The sequence below is a fragment of the Abramis brama genome (assembly GCF_963993115.1).
Source record: "Abramis brama genome assembly, chromosome: 14".
In the NCBI taxonomy this organism is placed as follows: domain Eukaryota; kingdom Metazoa; phylum Chordata; class Actinopteri; order Cypriniformes; family Leuciscidae; genus Abramis; species Abramis brama.
Window position 1 is genome coordinate 35,326,898 of NC_139976.1, and position 23,408 is coordinate 35,350,305.

The window sequence follows — 23,408 nt, forward strand, 5'->3', positions numbered from 1 at the left end:
CTTCATCTCCAGAGCTGCTCTGAGACTCATTTCACCATTTCATTAGAGAAACCTATCGTCAGATACACACAGAAACTCAAAGCTCTTCACTACAACATGCCAAAATAAAAGTTTGGTGCATTTTTTGGTGATACCTGCATTTTTCGGGTGTTAATTCGGTTGTAGATTGCGGTTTTCACTCCCGTAATTAAATCCCTTACAGAGACCCATATATGTTTCTTTGTCGCTTTCCCTTTCTCTCTTTATTCATCCGCAGAAGTAGCGTGAATACTTCATGGTCTCTCTCTGCTCTCTCTGCATGACCCATATAATGATGATGTTCAGCTATTGAAATGTCACCTCACTTTCTGACAAACTTTTCCACGTACAGTATTTCCATCTATCCTGTCTCTCTAATTACTTCTTTCTCTTTGTTTCACGTTGCATTACACCTTTATGTGTACATTTTTTGTTCACTGTATGATGAATAGGTGCACATGTGTAATTATGAGATGAGGGCAGATCTTTGTCGAAGAGTGCAGGAATGAACGAACACCATTCATTTCAGGTGGAAATCACATTGCTCTCATGGTTTTCATGCTTTATATTTGTTGATGTTGGTGCTTGGATATATTTGATTTCCTCTATTTAACCTGATTGAGGAGAATTTTTTATATTTGTGCCTAAATGTGTGGTATGTAGCTTTAATCTAAACTACAGGATGATAAAATAATTTCAATCTAAATCAATATTCAGTGTCCATGTATGTATTCATTTGGTATGTAGCTCTGTTGCAGTCAGCCAGTCATTATTGCATAATAAACCCCTTCAGTAAAACAAGACACGCTGTCCGGGTTTATTTTACAATAATGACCATCAGACCGTACGTTATCCCTTACGTATACATATACAGGTAGGTCATTTTTTTTAAAATAATTTTGTCTCTCTGTCTTTTGCTTTTTCATGATCAACATGAATCATTATCATTTATAAATAAACAAGTGTTTTCTGAGTCAGTGTCGGCTGCATAGATGAAGTTGATGATGCTGACTCGACATCTCTGCACAATACAGTGCGTGCAGAATTATTAGGCACGTTGATTTTCTAATCATATTTTTTTTCCAGGCACATTTTACCAATTCCAAACCATATTAATCGTAATAACTACAATTAATTTTGTATTTAATCATTTATAAGTGATATATAATTGTTCATGAAGGCTGGAAATGAAAAACACCTTATTTTCAGGTGTGCAGAATTATTAGACACGTTTTCTTTTACAGATAAAATAAGCCAAAAAAGAGATTTAACTCAGACTGAAAAGTCAAAAATTATGAAATGCCCATGAGAAGAATGCAATACTAATGCAATACTAGAAATTGCAGTTAAGGCATGACCATTGAACAGTGAAATACTCATTGGGTCAGCAGGGTCAGACAAGTGGAGAAGAAAAGACACATGTTAACTACAAAAGAATGAAGAATGAAGGTGAAGAATTAAGTGTGAAACCATCAGGAACCCTTTAGTCTTCAGCGCCACCATTTTCCAGAACTGCAACCGACCTGGAGTCTCCAGAAGAGCAAGGTGTCAGGATCTCAGAGACTTGGGTTAGGTAAAGAATCCTAAAAATGTACCCCCTCTTAATAAGAATCACAAGCTGAAGTGTTGTGAAATACATGAAGACTGTTTTTTTTTTAATAGGCTTTGTAGACAGACAGATTGAGAGTGACTCTTGAAGGACCAGCACCACATCCTCTTCTACCACTATTTGAAGAATTCATCTTCCAGAATCTGACAGTAAGTTTTGGGAGTTCATTTTTAGTCCATCTCTGCAAAATGGACTTCAGGGTAGGAGATGGACTAAAAATAAACTCCCAAAACTTATTAAAATGTATTCTGGAAGATGAATTCTTCAAATAGTGGTAGAAGAGGATAAGGTGCTGGTCCTTCAAGAGTCACTCTCAATCTGTGGGCATTTAATAATTTTTGACTTTTCAGTTTGAGTTAAATCTCTTTTTTGGCTTATTTTATCTGTAAAAGAAAACGTGCCTAATAATTCTGCACACCTGAAAATAAGGCGTTTTTCATTTCCAGCCTTCATGAACAATTATATATCACTTATAAATGATTAAATACAAAATTAATTGTAGTTATTATGATTAATGTGGTTTGGAATTGGTAAAATGTGCCTGGAAAAAATCTATGATCAGAAAATCAACGTGCCTAATAATTCTGCACGCACTGTAGATGCACCTATGGTTAAGTTAAGTTAAGTACTTATTTGGCTTTCACACTCCGCACGAACACTTGGATATGCGCCTAATAATAGTGCACATTTATCTAGGTTAATATTGTAGCGAGTGGCCATGTAAAAGTGGCTAATGTTAGGCTACTACTTACATGTTTCGAATGATAAGCTATGTTTGAGGTCGATTAATGAAAGGTAGGGGTGAAACGGTACACAGAAGTCACGGTTCATATGTACCTCGGTTTTGGGGTCACGGTTCGATATGAGTTCGGTACAACAGGAAAAAGAAACAAATGCCCAATGCTAGGTTTCTTTTCATGTATTTTGAACTGACAATAGTGCAAATTACAGTTTGTTCCAACTAATGGCATTTAGTCCTCTGAGGTAGTTGCTATAGTACAGCCTTTAGTGTATTAAGCACTTAGCAGTAAACAGAATGTGCACTCTTGCTTAGGTCATATTTTTTGTTGGGCTGCTAAAAAACAAAAGTTATTTGGTCACAATCAGCTATACAAAACTGAAAAGCATCTCTTGTGTATTTTCCGATTTTCCATGTCTAAAGACATTCCCATTTTCAACGCCAAATCCACGGACAACTAACAGGCATTAGGATGAACGTAAAGAGGGCGCTTGAGACGCGCACAAGTCAGCAATATTTCTGATGATTTATTGGCGTGAAGTTTCGTGCACAATGACAAACAGGAGTGCAACATTCTCAGAAAACAATAAGCAGAGTGGACTGCCATAGCATCAATGAAAAACATTACTGCGGTCTTCAACATGGCTGTGTTTACGATTAGAAATGTCAAACTAATTTCACCTACCGGTATGTAGGCGACTGTAGCCCGTGGCCCGAATCTGTATCTGTATGCATGAGACTGTCTGAATACCGGCAGAATTCACATTTTTGTTGTAAAAAGAGACACATTATGCAGAAGTAGGCTATAATTTGCTGTTTGTCAGAGCCTGCAGTTGCTGTGTGACGTGTGTTCGCTGCGGGCGTATCGTGACGAGCTCCGAGAAAAGGCCGTTCAAATTTATTCCCTATTTTCGTTTTCGAAACTTGTGTTGGTTGGTCCGATCGATTGTGCAATCGATTTTCAAACGTAAAGTGACAGCTCTAGAAATAAGTGAAATGGAGAAAAAGTGGCATCTACATCTAAACCTTCTTCACCTTTTTTTTGGTGAAACACAGATTTCATTACTGGACTATAATAGTGAGACTTCCACAATGCCAAATGATTTTGTCTCTTTATAATAGCAGAAACAACTTAAAATACTCCAGGAGTAAGACATCATTCAAAACTGTAAAGGCTCTATTTTTAAGCGCGTCACAAAAATGAATGGAAACTCAGTGTGTAGACTACTAGCAAGCTCTTGCCTGTCATCTGAACTCTTGTTTTGTGTTGGTGCATAGATCGCCTCTTCTTCTGCTCTTTTTTTCTGTTGTGGTGGTTAGCAAACAGCATTGCATTACCGAGTGCGCCCCCTTCGTAAAATACACTAAAACTGCCAGTAGGTGGCGGTAAATGGTAAATGTCTAAATAAGTAAGTTATTGAGTCATTGATTCATTTGATTCGTTCAATTCGTTTTATTGAACTGTTTTATAAAATCAATATCACATTTGCACTCGTGTGATATTGTGCCCGTTACTTGTGTGATAATGCTTAACTATATCATATGATATGAATATGAGACAATCATATAGGGGCATTTATGCCCAGATATAAACATAGAAGATAGTGTGTATAAAGTTATTTTTAAAAATGTCATGGTAGTATTTTTTATTTTTCAGAGAAACTACCATGCCATTCTTTAAATATTATTTTAATACTCCGATCTATTATTGTGGTTTAATCTGTTTCAGATAATCTGTTTTCCGATCCTAAACGGCACATAAAAATAAAACAAACTTGATTGCATGATGTCTCTTTCTGTCTGAAAAGCAGTATTTGGCAAGATTAAGCTGCAGTGTGGACCAGACCTTATGCCGTTTAGTCAAATGTCTGTCTGTGCGAGGCTGTCTGTTGATATAACTCATGAATTTCAGAGCAATGTCATATTAACGTCTTACTTTCTGTGATGAAACATACTGCAACACTTGGTACATCCAACACTTGACAGGAACCACAATAGGCGATGTGTCGTGGGATCCCGGGCCGTTCCCACGCCTGTGCCTCAGCGAGACTCTTAACGGTATCCTTCATTCGTTCTTGGCATCTCAGCCTGAAGGCACCTGTGGTTATTAAACTACTCAGACTACTCTTATAAACCCCAGCGGTTGCTAATGCACATTCTGTAGGGATTGTCCTATAATTGTGTCCTATTGTAATGGGCTTACAGTAGCTGATTGATTAGATTATCGATGCGCAGTATTAAATTTCTCTTTCTGTAAACTCAGCTCTGACATACTGTAGTACAGTACCGGACATTTGTCATCTGCCTGCTTGACTGCACTCATGCCGTTTTCTGCCAAGAATTGCCTTATCATTCAGTCTCAGACTGAGGAGTGTGTGAGCGTGTGTGTTTTAGTATTATTTTCTGATTGGACTGTCACTTCCTCCTGTCAGTAGTGTAGCTGTGCCGCTCGTGTGCTGATTGCTCAGTCCAGTCTCTGACGCACACACTCACACAGATCTGCGTCACTATAAGGAACCCACAGAGTTGATGCATTTCACAGACACACACTTTGATATGGCCTATAACCCCAAATTACTGCAATCAATGAAGCAGAATAGCTATTTTTTACGTCCATTTCTTGTCCAAATGACCATTTAAAGAAATATTTTGTGTGTCCTTTTTCAGTTTTAATCTTACAGACATGATCAATTATGTCACAGTCTACTGTTGTATACATTATATATGTATATAAATGTTCAAATAAATGATAAAATTAAATTCATAAAAATGTGACAGGGCAAGTAGAAATTTAAATGACTGGTCCAATGAAAATATAACGCATTCCTATCCTATCATTAAAAATGCTCTTTTAGATAATAAAATGTAATTATATAATATATAATGTAGTGTAGTGTAATGTAATATAATAATATATTCAAATAGAAAAGAGTTATTAGGGGCCAAGGACCGAAGGTGCGGAGGCACCTATTGTATCTGTTCCCGTTCTTCTTCTTCTTCTTCTTCTTCTTCTTCCGCTCTGGGAGTCTATGGCAGCCCATAGAACCGCTTGCGGGAAAGTTATGAAATTTGGCACACTGATAGAGGACAGTCTGAAAAGTCACCATAGCAAATTTGGTGTCTTAAAACCAATCCCTCTAGCGCCACCAACTGTCCAAAGTTTCACTCATGTTTATGCTAATAACCTTTGAACCGCAAGGCCTATCAACAAAATTATTGTGTCATCTGATTCCTTGGCTCAAGACGATTCGATTGCAACCTATGACCTCATTTTCCGTCATGGAAATTTTTCCGCCATTTTGAATTTTCCGAAAAACCTACTTTTTCGAACTCCTCCTAGGCCGTTGCTCCGATTTTCACGAAAATTGAACCAGATCATCTCCAGACAATGCCAGACAAAAAAGTTATGGAATTCAAGTTGATTCGTCAAACCGTTTTCGATAAACCCACGAACACATTTTACGTAGCGCTTGCGAAAACAGACATAAGGCTGTATCTCCGCAACGCTTTATCGGATTCAGACCAAACTTGGTACACATCGTCACAAGCATGACCTGAGGCTACATGCTGCGTTTCGGCGCAGCGCCACCTACTGGTCCGGAGATATGAAAAATGGCTATTTTTGCTTATAGCTTCTGAACAGTTTGTCCAAAAATCATAAAATTGGTCTCGTTAGATTCAGGGCAACATGCCGAGTCGACTGATATCCAATTTTACCATATCGGCCATTTTGACTGTCGGCCATTTTGAATTTTGTGCTAAAATGCTGTATTTTAAGAACGCATGAACGGATTGTTACGAAACTTGGTATGGGTCATCAGCACAATGTCCTGAAGGAGCGTGAGAAGTTTCGAAACAACGCCACCTAGTGGTGAATTTATTTTTTAAATGCTTATAACTTTAGGTGTGGTTGACTTATTTTCACGAGACTCATCTAATTAGACTCCTGAATCCTTGCCGAGTCCTACGATACCAAACATGCTAGGTTTCGCCTTACGGTTTGTGTAGCGTTGTGATTTAGCGCTTAAAAAACATTTGGCTATATCTTCGAAACCGCTACTCCGATCGAGACGAAACCACCGTCAGAAGTTTGGAAACATAGGTCGATAGCTATATGCCAATGCCCAAATGCGAAAATATTGATAGTAAGGGGTAGTAAAATCCAATCAAAGTCATGTGTCAGTCATTTGTTACGTGTTTTTTCATATAAATGTCTGTAACTCCGAAGCGAATTGAGATATTTTCACCAAAATTGACACACATATGTATGGGCTCACTCTGAGGACACATAAAAAATTGGTGGGACTGAGCCTCTTGGTGGTGCTATAATAGAACAAAATAAAAAAGTATGAAGTCCGCACACTGAAAATTGCTGCTCCAAAAGAGTTTATTTAAGCTAAGCAACGTTTCGACCCTCAGGTCTTCATCAGGCTCAATGCTTTAAGCTTAGCTTAAATAAACTCTTTTGGAGCAGCAATTTTCAGTGTGCGGACTTCATACTTTTTTATTTTGTCTATATTATTTAGTTGTCCTGCACCTGCACCCAATCTGGGTGTTTGGGATGTGCACACCATTTTTGTATTTTTTGATTCTTCAGCTATAATAGAACAAAACATGAAATTCCCATTGACTTCAATACAGTTTTGTGAAATAAAATGCTATACTAAACAAATGCATTGGTGTAATTTAATGAAACTCACAATGTGCCATCAACACCATCCCCTGAAAGTAACCAACATATTTCGAAACAGCGCCACCTTTTGGTCAAAAGTTATAACAAAATGTCTAAAAATGCTAATAACTTTCAAATAAATCTGCCTATTGAAATGCCACTGGTCTTAATAGATTCCTTGGGTCAAGCCGAGAACATGGATACCAAGTTTACCTTATTTGGCAGAACTTCCTGTCCGCCATCTTGATTTTCAGTCAAAACCTACTTTTTCGAACTCCTCCTAGACCGTTTGTCCGATTTTCACCAAAATCGAATCGTATCATCTCCAGACCGTGCCGACTAAAAGTTATGGATTTCGTGTCGATAGATGAAACCGTTTTCGTATAGCGCAGCAGCAAATTTGAGGCATGATGCCAATAGCACTATTCAGGCTTTATCTCTGCAATGCCTTGACATATTGACACCAAACTTTGTATGTGTCATTGTCACTTCACTCTGACCACATCACATCAGTTTTGTAACTGCGCCACCTATTGGTCGAAAGTGATAATCCATTAAATCATATTTTTAATTATTGTTTCTATGATTTTTCAGCCATTTCGCCTAAAAAACTCTTTAAATGTCTTTAATTGCTCATTGTTGCAGTTGGTCTGACACTTTCAGACATGTCGGCATGTCTTGTCATCTGATTCTGCTTGGCCCCGATAATTGCTGCTTGCAGCTATATTTTTAAATTGTAATAATATTTCACAATATTACTGGTTTACTGTATTTTTTACTGTATTTTTTATCAAATAAACACAGCCTTGTTGAGCGTAAAAATCACACCGAACCCAAACTTTTAAACAGTAAAAATAAAATAAAATAAATAAATAGAAAAAAACCTTAAAGGTAGGCTAATTTTCTGTCAGGACTTTCTTTGTTCATTTTATGGACATTTCTTAAAGGGGTCATATAATGGTACATGCACTTTTACAAGTTGATTGTACTGAAATGTGTGTTGGCAGTGCCTGTACACAACCATCATAAAATGATAAAAATCCATCCAGTGTTTTTTTTTAAATCTTCTTATATGTTTCCTCCTGTCTCAAATCAAGCTGTTCGATATTGTGACGTCACAATATCGACGCCCCTCCCACGATGGCTGATTGACAGCAGCGTTTCAAACACAGACCCGCCCTCGTGAGCGAGCTGTCAATCATAGCACGCGCCGACCGGCGCGTTCATTGTTGATAGTTGGAGTGCTGAGTAGAATGGCGTCTAACGATTGTGGTGTTCTGTTCTTGGGTGCAATAAGGAACACAGCAGTCATATTGATGATGTTTCTAAATCCGTACAGCTGAAGACGCAGTGGCTGAGTTTGTTTTCGAAGGGAATATTCCCCACGATCAACGTCAATGCTGTCATGTTTGCGCGAATCATTTCACCAGACTCGAGACTGCTTTACAAACGAGGGTCAGTATAAAGCTGTTTTTGCTAAGAAGCTGCTCCAGAAAAAAGGATCAGTACCAACTATTCGTGTTCCTGCTGAACCTCCAGAAGAACAAGTGAGTGTAACGTTTTATTGACCTTTATATTAATCTTTATATTAATCTTTGCAAATAGCTTGCACGCTTCACGATGAATGTGGCTATTTTTACACTCAGGGTACATTATGGCATGTTTTCTATGTACGACGTTCTCAATATAATTCATAATCCCACGTTTATAATGAACAACGCGTTATGGTTTTTGTATTATTATTTTAAACGGTGTACGCACAGAACAGAGGGGCGGGGTGAGCAAAGCTCATTATCATTTAAAGACACATGCACTGAAACGGCGTGCTGAAAACAGAGCTGTTTTTGACCAGGTAAAATGAGTGTTTTCTTACAATACTAATGAGAATTTTTAATTAAAGTATATTACAAACTTTTAATTTAGACCCTAAAGAATCATATTAGCTTGTACAAAAATGACATTATATGACCCCTTTAATAAAATATGGGGAAAATACCTGGAAAAAGCATATAAACTTCATATAAACAATACATTTACGTACTTTTCTTCGAGTGTAGTGTTATATTTCCGCTCATGGCCTCTTTGTGTCTCAGTCTGAAGATAACTGTAAGTGTTGAAGGTGCTCACTGCTGTCACACTGACTGAAGGAAGAGAGTGCAGACGTCTCTCTCTCCACACACACACACCGATGGGAGGACGATCTTGATGCAAGGCTAAAATTTCAACCTTAGGCATGAGAATAATGGCACAATAAACCGGTACTAGATCAAAAAAACACGGGAACACATTGATGTGTCGACTACACCAATGTTGGAAACTGCAGTGAAATAGACAACGCTAGCAGCCGAAAGCACAGAGACTCTGACCTCCAGCAATCTAAAGCGCTGTCAGTGTGAACGGCCATTAAAGCCACTGATCCAGACCTATAAAGCTGCGGTGATGAATTTAACCTCCACTGATGTCCCATATTTCCTCCTTAGTGAGGCTCTCCAGACCTGCAGTATATTGTGTGAGCACCTCTCACAGCCTCCACAGCTTGACATCTCGAGCACATAGAGCTAATGAGCCTCTGAATCCTGCCAGGGTGTTGCTATGGTGTCGCTAATCTGTTGTCAGTAGTTGTCGGGGTGTTGCTATACTGTTCACAATGTGAATGTGTACTGTGTGGTTGTCAACAATGACTCGATTTGACTGTCTCGTGATTTTGAAAATCTGGTAATAAGTTCATTAGAATGTTCTTAAATGCATTTTCTTGAGCAAGACAATATAGAGTAAGAAATTTCTTAAAGGGATAGTCGATGAAAAAAATGAAATTTCTGTCATGATTTTCTCACCCTCATGTCGTTCCAAACCTGTATGACTTTCTTCTGACTATCTTCTTTTGTGTCCTGCAGAAGAAGACATGAGGGTGAGTTAATGATGATAGTATTTACATTTTTGGTTTGACTATACCTTTAAGGACTTAAAGGTGAAGTGTGTAGTTTCTGCAACACCAGCGGCACCAAGCGGAATTACAAAAATACAGCATATTTTGCAAACGCCTCTTCGCACGCTGCACTCCCCCAACCGAAACATCACAATCACAGCTCTTACGGATGCTTGTGAAGGCATGTAAAAGTAAGCTACTTTCAGTAAAAACTCCAACACATTATACTTTTAGCTGTGTTGCTATTTGTCATATGAGTAAATAGGCTAAACACTCTCTTTAGAGCAAATGCACATGTGCTCCAGAATGGTTTGAGGCTGTCTACCCCGGACACGTCAAAGTAAACATTATGAACTGGAACATTTCGTCTTTCTGAATAGGTGCATAATGATGCTGTATAGTATTGCTGCGTCCATTGTTGCGTGTTGCATCGCAATGCCCCGTTCGCGTTGAAGTGTTCATGACCTGTTTAATCTTTGACTTTGGCTTGCACTTCTGTAACCAAAGCTGAATGTCTTTTCCCATGTAATGCATTCATGGTCCCACACAGACTAAACACAAAATGATGCCCCAAACTCTCGCTATAGGTTGAGCTGGAAAGTGATTGACAGATCTGAGCGGACTGCTCTCAAAGTTTTGATGATGCCTGAGAGGCTCAATGTTTACACTTTGGGGGGAGATAAACCCATGAATGGCATACTAATAGTAGTCAATGAACAATAAACTGGGTTAAGAGAATGTATTTTACATTACATCGCCTTTAAAAGTGCCATATGTAATATTGGCAGCTAGCGGCTGAAATTGTTACTGCAGTCCAGCTTCAAAATATTGTTTCCCCCCCTCCTCCTCAAACTCGACGCACATGCGAGTTGTCAGATTGAGGACACACAACAGAAACGAGCGCAATTTTGAAAGCAGAAGCCGACGAGCACTTTTACTGAAAGTTGATGAGTTGATTTATCCGTGTTTTAATATGCCTCTGGTCATTGGGCCCTATCTTGCACCCAGCGCAATTGACTTTGTACACCGACGCATGTATCATTCCTATTTTGCACCCGACACACAGCAGACTTTTCCCTTGACAGACGCACGTTGGTAAATTAGGGAATGAACTTGCGCTCCCGGGGGCGGTTCAGCGAAAAGAGGAGGCATGTTCCGGCGCAAATGTTCCCTGGTGCTATTTTGCAGTTCCAGAAAACAATTCCACCACAGACCAGGAAAAACCTAGTCTAAAGTCAGTGGTGCGTTCAGATGCTATTTTAAGGGCGCATGCTTGGCCATAATGTAGCGTGTGCACAACACGCATACACTTTGCTTATCTCATCTACACAGTTGCCATTTTTGCAAACCATACATTATTACAAGAAAAATATTACCACACGAGGGAAATCATTGTTGTGTCCATGAAGATGTGAAAAAATAGGCATAAATCTAGCTTACACATTTACCCAAATTATCATACACCTGTTTAACCGAAGCTTATTTGGGGGGGTTTCTCCCATCCTCATACAATGTCACTTCTCTGTGTTTTACGGCCCTGACGAGAACGTCGGTCTCCTCGGTTGTGAACCGCTCCTGGCGTGCGCCTGCCTGGCAAATCCGCCGTTATAATAGCAATCCGCCATGGAACAAGCGCGCCTGCTCTTAAAGGGAATGTGAGATGACGCTCTGATTGGTTTATTTCACGTTACGCCCAAACCACACCTATGAGTAATGAAGCTACTTCAGACCAACCCATTTTAGATTTGCGTCGGGCGCAAGAGTCATTTATCCCGCCGGTATAATAGCAACAGCGCCTGAGATCCGCCCACAAAGTTACTTGCATTTCGCGTTTGATACTTGCGTTTCAGATCGTTAAAACAGGGCCCATAGAGTTTTTCGATGGATGCCGAGGCTCTTTAGGTTTGGTTTACTGGCTTCCATGGCTGGAATGCGCTGTGTTTTCCGCCAGCTGGCAACCCGCGGTGTTGAAATCCTGTTGGGTAAATTGGCAGTGTGCGGAATCACACAGACCAAAACAAAAACAGAAATTCTGACACAGAACATGGCACGTTTCAAAGTAGAATAACTTGCTGTAGCATTGCTTTTCAGTGAAACAAGTATGTGAACTCAGCATGTTTCCTAAATATCTGCAAACATATTATGATATGTTTATGTTTTAGTATAGCCCCCCCCCCCCCCCCCCCCAAAAAAATGCTTACAGCACCTTTAAGCAAGTGTTTTAAAATGACTTTAAAGAGGTTATTTTCAGTGATTTTTTTCCTCATGAATACAAAATAAAATACTATATAAAAAAATATATATAGTAGTTAGGAAGAGTTTTATTGTTAAAAGTGTGAGGTCGTTGTGAGAGTGCACTACTGTCTGTGAGATTCTTTAATGTTTTTAAAAGAAGTCTCTTCTGCTCACCATTAAGGCTGCATTTATTTGATCAAAGATACATTAAAAACATAAGAATAATATTACAATTTAAATTAGCTGTTTTTTTATATGAATATATTTTAAAATGTAATTTATTCCTGTGACGTCAAAGCTAAATTTTCAGCATCATTACTCCACTCTTGAGTGTCACATGATCCTTCAGAAATCATTCTAATATGATGATTTGCTGCTCAAGAAACATTTTATTATCATCAATGTTGAAAACAGTTGTGCTGCTGCTTCATGTTTTTGTGGAAGCCATGATACATTTTTGGTCACACTAGATTAGGGTCCAATTCTCACTATTAACTAACTTTGCCTCAATAAACTCCTAATTACTGCTTATTAATAATTTACACATATTAAGGCATTAATATGTGATTTATAAGTACTAATAAACGGTCAATATTCTAGTAATATTCATGCTAATAAACAACTAGTTAATAGTGAGAATTGGGCCCTAAACTAAAGTATTACCCATTTTTTTTCAGGATTCTTTGGTGAATTGAAAGACTAGATTATTTTTTAATAGAAACACCCCTAAATACCACAGTCTCAGTCCATATATCAGACTCCTTGAATGAAGTGGAGCCACATTCAGCCGTCAGCTTCTCTCCTCCACCTCCGCTCTATTGCCCTCGTCTGCTGGGAGCAGATTGAAGAGCATCTCATTTGTTACGAGGACCTGTTGCTTCTGCTGACAAGTCCATCACGGTCCCTGCCAGCATCTTCTACTTAGAGTTTCAGTAGGTGGCAGATCCAAAGCAATCTGTCTTATGGACGAGTCTGATGTGTTAGTTCTGCTCTGGCGTTGACCTGAGGTGAGCTGGATCTTGGTTAGTCATGTGTTCTTCTAGCCTGTGAAACCTCTGCAGATTTCTCTGAAACTGCGCAGATGGGTCTCCGGCTGCTAGGAGCTCTTCCACTCGGACACCGTTCGTTGCAAGTATTTATAAGTGATTTAGTGCAACCTTTTTTGAAGTTAATATTTAAAAAACAACAACTTTTGTCTACCAAATCAAAGCCATGTGGTGCAACAAACATGCAAATTATAAATAAAAACAAACAATTAAATAAACCCTAAATGTTTATATATAGATCTTTCCTGACAACATTTAGGGTCTGTTTGTTTATTTATTTGTTTGTATTAGTGTCTATGATAAAGAAGGAAAAAAAAAATATATATATATTATTTCTTTTCTTTTTTTAATATACTTGTTTTTTTTCTTTATATATATATATATATATATATATATATATATATATATATATATACACAAATTTACGTATACATGTATTTTGTTTTTCTTTATCAGATTATTTATTATTTTCTATAATACAGTATTTCACATTGAGCCATGTTGCTGGTCAGAAGCTTGTGAAGTTTCACAAGCTTTAAATGTCTGTGTGATTATTGCTGTAAATGGTGCACATCATATCTTGAATTGTAGTTAAACACCAATTGAATCATTCTAATGTAGCATTGTTTTATTTCTGAAAATATAATTAGCCCAAATGGAAAACTGAATAAAATGTTGTTTGCAGAATTATTCAGCAAGATTGCACGAACAAAAAGAACAGGACGAATGTAACGAGAGCACAATAGCCTTCTAATTGGCCTCTACCTGTGAATAATTAAATAGTAGCCGCTTTCCTGAATAAAACACCCACTGGATATTGAGGCTGTAAATCTGAAAGACAGCTGTGAAAGAAAAGAAATGAACACTTGAAAGAAGTAGATGTGTAGAAGTGTTAATATTATAAATATTATACTGGGCATCAAAGAAGTGCTTCAAATCTTTTTCTGATCAAGGACACTCGTCAAACTGCACGCACATGACAATTATTACTTTAAAGAAGCTACAGAATGTAATATTTTGATTTAGTGCTATTAAATTCGTATAGCATTTACGAGCTTTACAAAACATAAACAAAATTTCACTGTAGAATCTGTAATTCTGTGAAATGAGAAAAGTGTCTGAGCACTCGATTAATGCATACTTCTACAGAAAGCTTCATTTTCTGTAAATGTGCTTTAATAAATGTGAATATGCGAGTGAGAGAGGATGACTAATGTGAATGTAGATATATGTGCTCTTGTCTTAACAGATGTCTGTGTTATTGCTCTATCAGTGATGATTCATTCAAGTGCATCTGTTCACTTTAAAGTGAGTGTCCTCAAAAACACTTTCTGCTGTTATACATACTGTACTGTGTGTACATCTGCACACACGTCTACAGTACAGAAACTGAGGTAATGTGGACAGAATACAAACAGAGATTTCCGTGATATATAGATGTTAATATCTGCATGTTGTTTGAGTAAGCGTTAGAAATGACCCTGACGGATAAAAACATCCTAATCAGAAGAATCAGAATCTGTTTTGGTTTACAGGAGCGCAGATCACTGAAAAACTTTCAGGGTCAGTAAAATGAATGAATAAATCAATACTTTTATTCAGCAAGGACACATTAAAATACCAAGGTATCAGCAAACACATTTAAAATATTACAAAATGTAAATGCTGTTCTTTTGAATCATGAAAAAAAAAATATATTCACAAAAATATTAAGCAGCCCAACAAAAGCTCATGTGACACTGAAGACTGGGGTAATGGCTGCTGAAAATTAAATGACAATAATATTTCAATAATAGTACTGTTCTTATTGTTTTTTTTTGTTTGTTTGTTTTTGTGATCATATACATGCAGCTTTGGTGAGTATAAGAGACTTCTTTAAAATACATATAAATAAACCGTACTTACCCAAACTTTAGAAGTTTTACTAGTGGCCATAGACAGTTTGTTAGAATCATTGGGAGCTGAATGAATCAAATTAATTCAAAAAGGCTTTTCACAATTCATTAAGTCATATTTCTTTTTAAAAAATTTAGGCCACATTTACAAACAAATATTTCCCCCCTCCGTTTTCAGTAATAACATCGTGCACACAACATCGTTGTCATTTACATCAACCCGCATAAATACGCCGTTGAGCGCCATCATAACTATGCCAAACCTATGGGTGGCAGTGTAGGGAGAAGGATAAAGCCATGCAAGCCAATCAGAATCCTCAGAATCGACAACAACGAATAACACGAGCGACACATAGGGCACTCACATGACGTTAAGCATTTAAGAGTGGGGGGGGACAGTCCAACCGTCTCCATTGACTTTGTAATGCGAGAAGCTGCCTCCTTGTCATTTCTGACTTATAACAAAAAACAAAAAAAACAATGTCTAAAAGCTGCTATGTGACAAGATGTACAGCAAACAATAAGCTGAAAAACCCAGAACTAAATTTTTATAAGCTACCAAACCATAAAAGCCAGCCTTTAAGGAGACAAAAGTGGATACAGGCAATTGGACGTGAAGCATCAGCTGGAAGAATGGGTAAATTGTGAGATCCTGACACCCAGTATGCACTAAAAATACGCTACGTGTGCTGTAAACGTTTTGTCACTGGTAAGTGAAATATCCAAATGTCAGTTTTATATTATATTTCTGTAAGCTAAGCTATCCTGTCGCCGATTACGTTCCCCTCCAGTGGGTGTAGTTCTCAGAGTAATGTGACATGTTGAGCTCTTTCTCAATTGCCTGTATCCACTTTTGTGTCCTTAAACGCTTGTTTTTTGGGGTCGACAGCTTATAAAAACTTGGTTCTGTTTTTTTTTTTTGCTTGTTTGCTGTACACCTTGTCATATAGCAGCTATTAGACATTGTTTTGTTTTTTGTTATAAGTCAGAAATGACAGAAATGACAAATTCTCGCAATGCGAAGTCGATGGAGACGGTTGGATTGCCCCCCCCCCCCCCCGGTGTGGGCGTGGCCTAAATGCACTCTGTCTCTATAGGTTGAGCTGGAAATTGATTGACAGATCAAACCGACTGCTTTCAAGGTTTTGATGATGCCTGAGAGGCTCAGTGTGTACGCTTTTGGGGGAGGAGATAAACCCATGAATACTAATAGTAGTCTATGAACAATAAACTGGGCTAAGAGAATGTATTTTAACATAAAAAGATACTTCACCTTTAAGGCTGGTCTAAAATAGCTGTGGTCATTTTATTCACTGGTCTGTTCACTGTACACTTTAGCCCCTCAGCTACACAATTGAGTAATTCTGTTGTATTGCATTAGTATAAATATTTATATGCATAATCTTTATTGCATAATGGCAGGGAGAACATTGCACTGTAAAACTGTACTAACCGTTACAGAGGATGATGATTCTTGTGCCTGGATGTTGTTCTGACATGTCCTTTTCCTCCATCTGGAGGTGTATAAGTCTTGGAGGGAGGGCAGGAGTGCACCAATTATCCCTTCAGCCGTCCTGACTGTCTACTGCAGACATGTTATGCCTGATTCAGAGGCCGAACCAAACCAGCAGTTATAGAGGTGAATAGGCTGTTTCCCTAGTCACACTATCTGCTGTCTGTCTGAAAGTTGGTGATCCGCTGACTGACTGCTCACGACACAGAGAGCTGGATCATTTTGTCCTAAAGATGTTCAGAGACGATGGTGTTGAATAGTCTGCAAATGGGGTCCTTGCATAAGAGCCTTGCATTATCATTTATGAATATACAGTAGCTGCAAGCAGCAATATATGGAGTCCAAACAGAACAGAAAGAAGTAGGATATTAAATGCAAAGATGTTACATAACTAACCGACTTACAAAGACAATATAGAACTTGGAATAATATCCAATGACAATATGCAGAATTTCAAAGCCTCGTTGGCTTAAAGAGATCGTTCACCCAAAAGTTACAATTCTGTCATTTACTCGTCATCTACTTGTCATTCCACTTGTACGACTTTCTTTGTTCTGCAGAACACGAAAGAAAATAATTTAAAAAATCTCTCTTTTTTTTTTCCATAAAATTAAAGTCCAATGGTGTTTTGGACCCCACTGACTTTCTTTGAATGGACAAAAACAGTTTAAACATTCATTTTTGGGTGAACTATCGTTTTCAGATAGCATTTGATTAGTGTTTATAGTATTTAGTGTTTTGCAATGTTGAGAGAGAGAGAAAAAACACACAAATAAGCCACATCTGTGTTTAAGTCACATTTTACCATTACAATCAGAAATAATGTAAAATGCTGGTAAATTAAGCACAACGTTCACAAGCATAAACACTATAAACATGTATTTTAGCGTCCCTCACTCTGCAACAAATACTTTAAATTTAACGCTATTCAGAACAGGAATAACAAATATACAAATATGATAATCAAAACCAAACAGATGTTTTAGTTTTTGGCAGAGTATCTGAGGCACAAGCTGTAGGCTCCGCCCTCTTCTGGAAAGGGGGCGGGGAGCAGCAGCTCATTTGCATTTAAAGATACATGCATGAAAACAACATATTTTTCCTTCCACTCAAAAAATGTGATACAGGGTATAATAAATGATCTATGGGGTATTTTGAGCTGAATCTTCCCAGACACATTCTGGGGACACCTGAGACTTATATTACATCTTGTAAAAAGGGCATAATAGGTCCCCTTTAAAGTGAAACTAAAACTGAAAATTCGCTATACAAATAAACTCGAACTGGTCTCATTCTGCACAAATTCAAATGTGTGCACTTTGTGAAGTTTTGCCTGCTTGATGTTCATTTTATTCAATTACATTATAAGTCGCTTTAGAATATAAGTCACAGCGTGTTTCAGATGATAAAAAATGTGACTTACAGTGCTGGTCAGAATTATTTGCTCCCTTGGTAAATATGATCAAAGAATAAAAAAAATAAATCTAACCTTTTATTGAAGTAAAAGAATTGAAAGTGGGGGGAAAATCACATTCTCCAAAACACATTGGGAACAATTATTTGCCCCCTTTTATTAAATACTTTTTGCAACCTCCTTTTTCCAAGATAACAGCTCTAAGTCTTATCCCATAATGTCGGATGAGTTTGGAGAACGCCTGACGAGAGATCAGAGACCATTCCTCCATACAGAATCTCTCCAGATCCTTCAGATTCCCAGATCCATGTTGGCGCTTCTCCTCTTCAGTTCAGCCCACTCCTCTTCTATAGGGTTCAGGTCTGGGACTGGGACGGCCATTGCAGATGCTTAGTTTTGTGCTCAGTGACACATTTTTGTTTTGATTTTCATGTTTGTTTTTGGATCACTGTCCTGTTGGAAGATCCAAACATGGCCTGTTATAAGATTTCTAGGTTGTCAGGTTTTGATTTTTTATTGTTGGTATTTGATTGAATCTAAAAAGCCATGTATCTGAACAAGATGTCCAGGACCTCTGGCAGAAATTTAGGTCCACAGCATTAAAGATACATGGACAGATGAAACACACCAAAAAGAGCTTTTTTGGCAGCAAACACTTAAGATGGGTTTGCTTCATACAGGGATAAAAAGTAGCCCATGTGTAAAATGAAATACTCTGCTGTATCTTTAATGCTGTGGGCCTAAATTTCTGCCAGAGGTCCTGGACATCTTCTTCAGATACATGGCATCATGGATTTGATCAAATACCAACAAATAAAAAATCAAAACCTGACAACCTCTGCTAGAAATCTTATAACAGGCCATGTTTGGATCTTCCATCAGGACAGTGATCCAAAAACAAACATGAAAATCAAAACAAAAATGTGTCACTGAGCACAAAACTAAGCATCTGCAATGGCCGTCCCAGTCCCAGACCTGAACCCTGTCGAAGAGGAGTGGGCTGAACTGAAGAGGAGAAGCGCCAACATGGATCTGGGAATCTGAAGGATCTGGAGAGATTCTGTATGGAGGAATGGTCTCTGATCTCTCGTCAGGCGTTCTCCAAACTCATCAGGCATTATAGGAGAAGACTCAGAGCTGTTATCTTGGCAAAAGGAGGTTGCAAAAAGTATTTAATAAAAGGGGGCAAATAATTGTTCCCAATGTGTTTTGGAGAATGTGATTTTTCCCCCACTTTCAATTCTTTTACTTCAATAAAAGGTTACATTTTTGCTTTTTTTTTTTTGCTTTTTTTAATAAAATATCAAAAGGATAAACAATGCAGATTTATTTTTTACAGCCATCTTTGATCATATTTACCAAGGGGGCAAATAATTCTGACCAGCACTGCATATTCCAGAAATAGGGTGTATGAATGAATACACTTGCTCTAATGATTTCAACCCGACAGCTTAAAAATTGTTGACCGCAGCTTCACTTCTTGGACCCCTAATAAAGCTCAGTCAGCCGAATCTCTGCGGCGGGATGAATGTAGCCTCCAGTGATCACATTGCGTAAAATCGTTTTCACTCTAATGAAAGATACAAACGTGTCCAGTAGGCATCTCAGTAAGAGACCAAAACCAATCAACGTGAACTTTGAGCATCTGAACATAATGAGTGGATTGGATAACCACTGTGAAGTGATTCTTGATATATTCAGCAGGAATCCAAAAGAAACGTGAGACCTCACGATAGTCTGGGCCTGTTGAGCACTGGTGATTGTGTTAATGTTGCTGATTGTTTATACTGCTGTGATAATTCTTGTCTTATTTCCTTATTAAAATAAATGTATGTCTTCATCACCTTCTCACCTCCCCGGCTCGCTTCTTAATGGAAATTTGATTGTTGTGACATTAAATTCCTGTTTGATGTGTTGCAACAAGACAGCAATTTCCTTAAGGAAATGAGAGGCAAGTAATCATCAATGTACACACAATGGCTGAAGTTAATTTACCATTGGATAATGGAAAGTTGGCAGTAGAGATATGTCTGTGCTTTTCTGTGGTGTGTGGAGCATTCAGACGTCCCGGTTGCTTAGTTAAAGCTGAAGTGTGTAATTTCTGCATCAATAGCGTCTCCAAACAGAATTGCAAAAATAAAGACTGTTACCAAATGGGTTTTCTGAAGACTTTCATACTTTCACTTCATTAGTGTAAGCCATTGTTGCTTGCTATATGCTAGGCTTGTTGTGTCTCACTTAATACATTTAAGATGAAATTATCTTCTAATCCTGGTTATTCCTCTTGTCTGAGATAATTGCACGTTCCTGTGTTGATTGGAGTTAAGCGATTGGTTGATGATGCGACGCCTTATGTGCTTAAAAACGTCTGGTTGAAGGCAGAAATACAGACTCAAAATAAAAAAAACTTATTTTGGAACTTTTTTATGTTAGTTTGTCATCAGGATATTTACATTTATGCATTTGACGCGCTTTTATCTGAAAAAAGTACATTAGTGTTGAAGGCATCAGTTATTTTAGTATCATTTAGATTCTATTATAGTTTTATTAATTATATTTTGCATTTTAATTTTTGTTAAAGTTTTAGTAATTTTGTTGTTTTTTCAGTTTTTGTTTTTTAAATGTCTATATATATATATATATATATATATATATATATATTCGTTATTATTTCAGTTTTAGTTATTTCAAATTTAAGTTTTTTTAATTTTATTTAAAGCAACAAAACTGTATTTTTTCTTATGGTTTTAGTTTTACTCTAAGTTAATTAGAATAACCCCGGAAGGCATATATTTTTATCACTTCATACAGTAATTTTGCAGGATATTCGAGCCCATGATATCGCCATTTTAAGCTCTAATGTTTGAGCTTCAGGTAAGCACACAAAAAGTGCTTTTCCATGCTTTTTTCTTTTTTAAATAATTAATTTTTTTTTTTTTTTTTTTTTTTTTTACAATATAGTTGTTATACCATTTGTTCTCTGTGTGAGAATTATTAATGTTAAAGGTTTCCTTTTGTACCTGATTTTGTTTTTGGTGTGATATTTGGTGAATTGTTATTGAATCCAATTATGGATTCAGTATGACCTGCACCATACAATTTTAGCCTAAAACAAGACTGGACTCTGGGAAACAAGGTTGTTGTTGTTATCAGCCAGGCCAGCACTGGCCTACATTGCACATGTATGCCATGGTACAGTGCTTGACCCTCAGGCAGCTAATATTCACATTTCGATTAGGTTGATCTTTCCACCCGCTCTGATGAGCTCCGTGTTGAAGGTTTTGTTCTGCTTTGCATCTTATTTTAGCATTTTAGTTTCATCTGTGGCTTCATTTGTAATTCCTGTAAAGACTAAGCTACTTAGAGTTTGAGGAAGATTCGAATAAGCACCGTATCACCTTCTGTTTCATAAAAGCAACAAAACTATTGCAAAGATTAACTCAGTGCTTTTGTTGCTTCACTTAATATTTGCTCTTATGAGATCCCCTATATGATAAGTTTACGTTGTGTGTCAGATCAAAATCTATAAAGAGGTGTGTTCCGCAGAAAAGAATGTAATGCTCATTGACGTACAATACTCGTGTCCTAATAGTCCAGACCGGCCTCTCCAGTCCCCCGGGGCCTAGAGTAATTGATCCTACTATCGTTAACTCCATGCTAATCCATCATTGAACCGCTCGTTTACAGTAGAGCCACTGTATTCTCTCTCTTCTCATACACACAAAAGTGGAGCAGGCTACAACAGTTTCACAATGCAGCATATTCGCCGGAGCGTATCATTTACTGTCCAGTTCCATCAGTGCACACTGGACTAACTTTAGGGTTTGTTATGGGGAAGATAAAAAAATGGAAGCTTCCTTCAGTCTCACACTTCGCCACCTTGAGGGGAAAGTCGCGGTCCAGGCGGAAGAGCGTTGAGGGTCTGTGCGCAGGCACTCTTTTAGGGGTTTTGCACACTAGAACCTGGTTACTGGACGCGCAGTGTGTGTATCTGCTGGAACAGACTCAGGCGGGACCCACTCCTCCTCCTCGTGCTCAATCGCTCTGCTCTTTCTCTCGCACCTCCTCTGCAGATGGCGGGAACGAGGATACCATAGACCTGCAGAGCACCAGCTTGGATACCCTTCACAACTTCACTGGACAAGGTAAGCTGTGGTTCAGGTGCCGTACATATGTTACAACAAGCCTAGTTGCGACGTAAAGGGGCGCTTCGCACTGCTAAATATTCTTTCATTGCACCATTAAACTTGGGGCCCTATCTTGCACCCAACGTAATTGACTTTGTACACCGACGCATGTATCATTCCTATTTTGCACCCGACGCACAGTGGACTTTTCCCTCAACAGACGCACGTCGGTAAATTAGGGAATGAACTTGCGCTCCCGGAGGTGGTTCAGCGAAAAGAGGAGGCGTGTTCCGGCGCAAACGTTCCCTGGTGCTATTTTGCAGTTCCAGAAAACAAAAGCGCATAGGCTACACTTTGCTTCTCTCATCTACACACAGACGCAGCAGTTGCCATTTTTGCAAACCATACATAATTACAAGGAAACAAAATCATTGTTGTGTCCATGAAGATGTGAAAAAATAGGCATAAATCTAGCTTACACATTTACCCAAATTATCATACGCCTGTTTAACCGAAGCTAATTTGAGTGTGTTTCTCCATCCTCATACAATGTCACTTCTCTGTGTTTTACGGCCCTGACGAGAACAACGGTCTCCTCGGCTGTGAACCGCTCCTGGCGTACGTCTGGCAAATCCGCCGTTATAATAGCAAACCGCCATGGAACAAGCGCGCCTGCTCTTAAAAGGAATGTGAGATGTCGCTCTGATTGGTTTATTTCACGTTATGCCCAAACCACACCTATGAGTAATGAAGCTACTTCAGACCAACCCATTTTAGATTTGCGTCGGAGATCCGCCCACAAAGTTACTTGCGTTTCGTGTTTGATACTTGTGTTTCAGATCGTTAAAATAGGGCCCAAAGTGTGTTTGTACATATATATATATGGTTCAATAAATTGTTCCGTTTCAAAAAAATTATATTTCAGACTATTATTTCATGTCACATTTTACAGGCATCTTTTTTTCTTTCTTTTTTTTTTTATTGAAAGGAGTAAAGCAACATACAGTAAAACCATGAAAGTTACTTTATCCTTCGTTCTATTTTTACTATAACAACCCCCCTCACCCCCGAAACATCCCTTCCCTGGGCAGCTTAAATACAACAGAATAACATAGCGTCTGCTTACAAAGGCAAAATATAACAATTATGTCATTACACTTTTTCAAGGCATGTACCCATGCATACCAAAACATAAGTACTGATGATAAAAGTAT

At 38.1% G+C, this 23,408-nt stretch overlaps 1 protein-coding gene across 1 annotated transcript in view; it reads left to right on the plus strand.

The window, feature by feature from the left end:
* Nucleotides 1–23,408, plus strand: part of LOC311096554 (uncharacterized protein) — a gene marked incomplete at its 3' end in the record, with an annotated part of 97,535 nt that overhangs the window by 57,685 nt on the left and 16,442 nt on the right. Inside the window, exon 3 of the mRNA XM_084135751.1 lies at nucleotides 22,141–22,212. Coding sequence (XP_083991877.1) covers nucleotides 22,141–22,212 — 72 coding nt within the window. The remainder of the gene's footprint in view (nucleotides 1–22,140; nucleotides 22,213–23,408) is intronic.